General features: G+C 32.9%; 2 protein-coding genes across 4 annotated transcripts; one reads left to right on the top strand and one right to left on the bottom strand.

Annotated features, from left to right (window-relative positions):
• Nucleotides 1-414: 414 nt before the first annotated feature.
• Nucleotides 415-3,893, top strand: LOC107638789 (ADP-ribosylation factor GTPase-activating protein AGD4-like). 3 transcript variants are annotated; one of them, XM_016342183.3, is made up of 5 exons: nucleotides 713-943; nucleotides 1,717-1,798; nucleotides 2,754-2,973; nucleotides 3,285-3,314; nucleotides 3,457-3,589. In XM_016342183.3, exons 1-4 carry the CDS (start codon nucleotides 856-858, stop codon nucleotides 3,312-3,314), a joined length of 420 nt encoding a protein of 139 aa, XP_016197669.1. In that variant the 5' UTR covers nucleotides 713-855; the 3' UTR covers nucleotides 3,457-3,589. The 3 variants fall into 3 exon arrangements, with proteins under 3 accessions (XP_016197666.1, XP_088339407.1, XP_016197669.1); XM_016342180.3 differs by lacking the exon at nucleotides 3,285-3,314 and having other exon boundaries at nucleotides 415-943; nucleotides 3,457-3,893; XM_088483281.1 differs by lacking the exon at nucleotides 3,285-3,314 and having other exon boundaries at nucleotides 639-756; nucleotides 3,457-3,893.
• A 1,777-nt stretch (nucleotides 3,894-5,670) lies between these two features.
• On the bottom strand, nucleotides 5,671-6,480 carry LOC107635983 (uncharacterized). The gene is made up of 2 exons (XM_088484341.1): nucleotides 6,188-6,480; nucleotides 5,671-6,097 (listed from the first exon to the last, which is right to left on the bottom strand). The coding sequence occupies exons 1-2, from the start codon at nucleotides 6,478-6,480 to the stop codon at nucleotides 5,671-5,673; spliced, it is 720 nt and encodes a 239-aa protein (XP_088340467.1).
• Nucleotides 6,481-6,963: the final 483 nt, after the last annotated feature.

Raw genomic sequence — 6,963 nt, 5'->3', positions numbered from 1 at the left:
TCGACGGCTATTTCTGCCGTCGATAATTTTCGACGGCTTGCTGTCGATATTAATAAAAGAAACTAATTAAAAATAAAATATTAAAATCGATAGTCAGGTCGTCGATATTTTTATAAAGCATTAATTTTTTTTCTATTATAGTCATATTATCGACGCACTTGAGGTTGAAAATACTTTTAATTTAAAATCGACGTACAAGGTGTCTATTTTGTTATTTAAAATATCGACAAAATTGTCGTCGATAAAATTAAATGGTCTAGATCGCTTTCTAAAATAGAATAAATGGTATAGATTTAATGTATAAAATAGACGCTATAGGTGTTGCTTTTTTTTTTAAATAAAAATCGACAAATATGCCGTCGATTTTTATAACTATAAACACATATACCCGCGTCCCCCTCCCGCGTCCAAAGTGCAGAAACGGAATTCTCCCAAATTCCCTCGTTCAACCCCAAATTCACACCATTCTTCGCTGCTGTCGTCGCTCTGTCACGGTTGCGCTGTCGTCGCCCCTCCTGCTCACGCCGCCGTCGCGCTCTGTTGCTGCCGTGCTGTTATCGCTCCTCACATTCGCGCCACCGTCGCTCCTCACATTCGCGCCATCGTCGCTCCTTGTGCTCACGCCGCCATTGCTCCGCTGCTGTGGCGCCGCCTTCATTCCTTCTCTCTGATGCCGCCGTCGCTCCTCCTTCTCCACTCTCTCTTACGCGTCTTCTCTCCCTCAATCGAGCTCACAAAAATTAGATATCTTTTGCAGTTATTGTTACTGAACTTCCAAATTCCATTGTCTTATTTCTATTCCAAATTCCCCAAAATTTGTAATTATTTGTTCTTCCAAACATTTGGCATATATTTATGCATTTATTTCCCTATTACTATACTTTTTTCAAATTAAATATTCTCCAGCTTGATGCCTATTTGGACTGCTGTCTAATGCTTGCAGGTGATTAAATTGTCTAATGCTTTTCGAACTTTGAACTCTATGTTGAAGTGTTGCTGATCTTGGTGGTGTTCATGCTATTTGATGTTTTTTTAGTTTCATTTAAACCAAATCTTTTAATTAGAGTTCTATTCATAGCTTGCTGGAGTGATGTTCTCCTTCAACCTGTGCCAAATCTATAGAAATGCATTTCAGAAAAGCAGCTTTCATGTTATTGTTGGTTGTTTGTAACATTTAGCATTGGATATAGATAAGATTATGGATTAAAAATGTTATGTTTGTTGAGTTTAGGAATTTCAGCACATTGACTTGAATAATGTTGAAAATGCCAAATTAGTGATAGGAAAATCTAAAATGACATTAGTATTTTCTTGTCTTCTGGTTTCTCCTTATAAAGTGACATCCAAAAAAGACAAAAAAAAAAACCTGAAAAAATAATTTTAAAATGAATAAATGAAGAAACCTGATGTAAGAGGTAAATCATTTGGAGTTTTAATTGACAAGATCAAATAATTTTCTCTTTATTGAAGAAACCTGGAAAGTTTTGTGATTGGTTGGGGTTGAAATTGATGTATTGATTGTGTTGTAACTAGCTGGTTTTGTAATCTTTCTATTTCTATTTGAATGCTATATAGTGATTTAGAATCCATTTGTTGAGAGTTCTTGATTGTTAAGTTCCTTGGTATGATGTTTCCAGTGACTCTCTATTGCTTTTTTTTTATCCACCGTTGATTTTGTTGTTTATGTGAATAACTCTTGATTTGGGTGGCTTTCAGTTTTAGATATGGAGATTGAGAGAAGTGGAGAAAACAAAATTCTTAGACTGAGATTCACTTCAAGTCACAAGCGTTCAAAGAGGTATACCTTCTGTTTCATATGCTTCAATTTTTAGCTTCTATTGTTTGTTGCATGGATTGGTGTTCTTCACATACTTGTAAATGTTTACACATGACAACTTGCTTCTATTTTTACTGTGTTTTCTGTTTCTACATGACAGTTTTCCTGTTAAGAAAGGAGTGGAGGAACATGATAATCAATTTGAGGCATTACCCCTTCTAGCTCTCATCTTACACTACTTTACCACTTTAATTTAATTTCTCATGCTCTCTGCAATTGCTTCATATGAACTAAAAACAAAAAAAAAAGGAAAAAGACAATCTTAATTTGTGCGGAATAATAATAATGAAAGGTTCAATAATTAAAGTAGGAATCAAAGCAAAGAAAGAAAAGAAAAGTTCTCTCATGATTCATATAATGTATGGCATATATCCTTGGAAATAGAAAAACATAAAAACAAAATGCATGACTGTTATAATCAACTTGTGTGAGTAGGTCTTTGTGTGTGCTTAATGGCATGTATATTGATTTTTAGCAATTCACAAATGGCACAGCTTGGTTGCACTTCATTTCAGTGTGCTTTTCTCTTTTTTGTGAAAGTCACAACTACGGTTCACTTTAGTGGATGAGCTAGTTCTGAATTTGTTCTCATTGGAGCCAGGACCGGATACACTGATCAACCAGTCACTAATGTACCATAAAGAATTAGAGGATACACTGAATTTGTTCTCATTGGAGCTAATAAGGCAATATATATAATCCTAATATTTTGAAGTTGACACCAGTTTGGCCTTAAAAGAAAATATGATATCTAGTCCGAATGCAGCTGAATTTTGACCTCAACTTCATCTTACCATCAAATCATCAGTAACTTCACTAACTTCTATTACTGTTTGTACTAATACATATTTCTTTCATATTTTTGTTTTGACCTCTTGATGAACTGTTAATTCTGTTCTTCCAATCTGTCCCCCAGGGTGCTCAGTCATATAATTATAGTCGTCCTCCTGAACAAAATAATGGCATGTTTGGTAGATTTTGATCAAGGCACAACAGGTCATCATCACAAAAATGAGGATGCTTTGGGTTGTTGTTCAATTGATCTGTGCACATCCTCTATAAAGATGGATGCAGAGGATACAGATCTACGTCTTTGCTTCCGTATAATTTCTTCCTCAAAAACATATACACTACAGGTGACTGATTGACTTATTTCTTATATTTGAAGTAACAAATCATTAAATATTCCTCTATAATAATGTGTGAGCTTATCATGGTGATAACAAAACATAAATTTCTCTTGCACTTACCTCTCATTTGTCTGAGATAAATTTTTTTCTGTTTAGAACCTAACGTGGGGATTATGGACATTCTGTTTGTTAAAGTTGTATCATTGAATGTTTTAGGTTTAGTTTCTTCTCTATATCTTGCATCAGAGGCCGTGTGCTAGTTTATTGTAGTTCCATATTGGTTTTTGTTAGTTGACTCTGCATATTGTTTCTATCAGGCAGAAAATGAAGCTGATAGGATGAACTAGGTAAACAAAATTACTGGGGCTGTCACGTCGCTTTTTAATTCTCACTTTCTTCAACAGCTTATGTATTTGCACGTCTTGAAACATAGCACTATGTGTAATGTCCTTATAAGATTTTTACACTATTCCATTGTAATTTCTGCAGCCTCGTTATGATAGAGAAAATAGAAACTCAGCAACTGGTGCTTCATCAACTAGTCAATCAGAGGATGGTGACAAATATTTGATGGATGACATATATCCAAAGGAAGTCCATAGTGTCTCTAAGATTTTAAGGGGAATTCCTGGGAATGATAAATGTGCTGAGTGCAGTGGTGCTGATCCGGACTGGGCATCTTTAAACCTTGGCATATTACTCTGTATAGAATGCTCTGAAGTGCATCGAAATCTTGGAGTTCATATCTCGAAGGTGCATGCTTTAATATATAAAGGAAAACCACTTATTTTACTTCTACTTGGAAATGAGAAAAATTTTATAAACTGGGTAAAATTTGTTTTGAAGTTTACCTTTAAATTTTAATTTGAATATTTTGTATTATTGGTGGATTGTAATTTAAATAAATATAAGTCTAAGTTTAGTTATTTATCTTGTCTTAGAGTCTTTATGTTAGAGGATTATTTATTATTTTGATATGTTTATAAACTCATTATCTAATATTTAGTATAAATTTTATTTTTATATTTTTTGTTTATTTGTCTTGTTATCTAATATTCTGTATAAATTTTATTTCTATATTTAAAAGTTTATTTGCATTAATTGTTTACTATGTTTCAAATAAAAAAAATAATTAAAAATATGACTATTAAAATCGACGACCGTGTTGTCGCTTTTTAAATTTGTATCTAAATAATTAAATCGACGGCCATCGTGTCAATTTTATTGAATCAAATATCGACAGGAAAGCTGTCAATTTTATATAATAATATCGACGGCAAGATTGTCGATTTTATTTGTATCAAATATCGATAGTAGAGGCGTCGATTTTATATAATAATATCGACGCTCTTGTTGTCGATTTTAGTAAGAATATAAAATTATCAAACTCATAATATCGACGGTCTTGCTGTCGATTTTTTTAAATTATTATCAACGGCCAGGCAAGCCGTCGATTTTATTAGCATTTTGAAAAAATCGACAAGCTTTATAGCGACTAACTCCGCCGTTTATTTTGCCGTCGAATTTCAATATTATCGACGGCTAAGCCGTCGATTTAGCCGTCGATTTTAACGACGTTTCTTGTAGTGCCGACAGTAACGACCATCCAATTTAATAAAAAAAATAAAAAAGTATTACCGTGGGATTTTTTCTAACGGTAACATGAGGCAAAATAACAGCGTGTGGTGCAAAATTTACCGTCAGATAATTTTCAACGGTAACTAACATCAGATTTCTTGTAACCCTTAATATCAGAATTCGGCAGTAATTCCGCCGCAAATTACCGTCAGAAAAATAAATTTGCCAGTAATTAATTACTGATGAGGTTTATACCATCGGATTTTATCCGACGCAATTTACTGGCAGATTATGTTCGTTATTCTGCTGATAAATTCGACGGTATTCAACATTTTTTTGTAGTGTGAAAATAAACTCATTATAATATGTTTTTTTTTTACTTTTATATGTTGACTGACAATAATGTGAATTTGAGATGTACAAAATATTCAAACCCCTCATTGTTAAATATTATTAAATATTAATTACTGCACTCGTACTTATTAGCCTAGATATCTTTCCATTAATACGAAACTTGGTCAAATGATTTTCTGGCAGAATTCAATCAACCAAATTCACTCCATCCACAACTATTGTTGCAAACATAGGTTGGTTATTTGCACCAAAATTTTCCATAACTGTTTCCTCCACACAACCATCTCTGCAGGATCTTCTAAATCCTATATTTGCTTAATGAAGTGTGAATATGATGGTCTTATCAATAGACCAACAAATTGAATACGATCTACAAATTTTGGATCGGAACTGGATCAAATTTGTGAAATAGATGGATCAGATTCGATTTTAAACACCCATTCTGCAATAGTGATGACACCTTACCCATTTTGCTTCTTAGATGTGTGATTTTTCATAGATTACTATTAGATATTGGATGAGTTTAACAAAAGCCTGCTTTTTTTGGAACTTTATGCTATTTCAAATTAAATTTCTATAACTTAACAAACCACACTTAAATGAACTTATTGTAATAAGATTTTCATTTCATGATTAAACACATATCTTTTATTATTATTATTATTATTTTTATTCATAGTACGTTTTTTTATTTTATATAGTGACGGACAATAATGTAAATTTAAAACGTACAAAACATTCAAATCACTCCATACTGATTATTAGTAATTATTAATTACGGCGATCATACTTACGAACCCAGATATCCTTTCCATTTGCACGCAACTTGGCAAGACGTAATCCTTGCAGAATTTCATCAACCATGGCCACACCATTCAGAACCATTGTTGCAAACATAGATTGGTTATTTGCTTCATAATTTCCCATAACTATTTCCACCACAGAACCATTTCCATAGTCCGTTATGAATAATTCCCTCACCTCCTCTTCAGACACAGGGAAGCCCCTAGAAAATGTTAGGAACATAGTCTTATCTTCCTCAGTAACATCATCACAAGGTCCTTTATTACTCCAAATCTTAGCATCAAGCAAATCAAGATCCTCTACACCATGTGGCACAACGAAATCACCAAATAATGAATGTGGGAAACCAGGCACAACAAAAGGCCTAGAATTACTACTTCTAGCCCTTGATGTGCTAGCAACATTGGTGTAATTATAATTATATTTATAATAATAATTATTATTATAATTATAATTATAATATGTGGTGCTGAGAATATTTTGCAATATATCCTTGAAAACTCTAGCACAAATGTTGTTGAGGACACTCTTAATTCCGGCTATTGCTGTGTATCTTTTCATAATGAAGAGCTTAAGGGATATATCCTTTTGAACTAGGATCTTTGTTAAGGGCAAACCCCCATCTTTTGGGATAGGGGGATTTTCAAAGGCTGCCAATGTATCCAAGCAAGTGAGAGCTTCATTGGATAATGACTTGACCAAAGAGTCAGAGAGCTGCATCATTGTGGAAATGATGTTAGGGTAGTTTGTGTATTCAAGCCAAAACCACACTCCCATTACTAGGAGAGCTTGTGTGATGCTTAAATTTTGCTTGAACATCAATCTACAAAAAAGAGCTCTATCAGTTTTGTGGAACAGATGAAGCTCATCAGTGGTAAGAGGTAACATTTTTGAGTAGTGGTGTATGTGGATATGTGAGTTATTTGGTTCACAAACACATGCCCTTAAATAGGCATAATTAAGCATTATTCTAAGAAAGTTAAGTAATATTAATTAATGAGAAATACTACGGTCATCAAAATTTGTTGTTTTTGGTCATCACTTAGTTATTAATTTAATTTTTTTTAGTTTAGTTTCTTTAGTCTAATAATCTAACAACATACTTTATCTTATATTTTTAAACATTGACAACTAATTAATGACAAAAACCAATACATTCTAATAGTCGTATTTCTCTTAATTAATTTTCTCATTAATTACTATGCTAAACAAATATAAGGAAGTAAATATTTAAGAAAATAAGAGTTTATAAAAGTAATT

This window comes from Arachis ipaensis, chromosome B4, assembly GCF_059453495.1.
Source record: "Arachis ipaensis isolate K30076 ecotype BB chromosome B4, ASM5945349v1, whole genome shotgun sequence".
NCBI classification, from domain to species: domain Eukaryota; kingdom Viridiplantae; phylum Streptophyta; class Magnoliopsida; order Fabales; family Fabaceae; genus Arachis; species Arachis ipaensis.
Note: the sequence above shows the minus strand (reverse complement) of the source record. Positions and strands in the feature narration are given on the sequence as shown.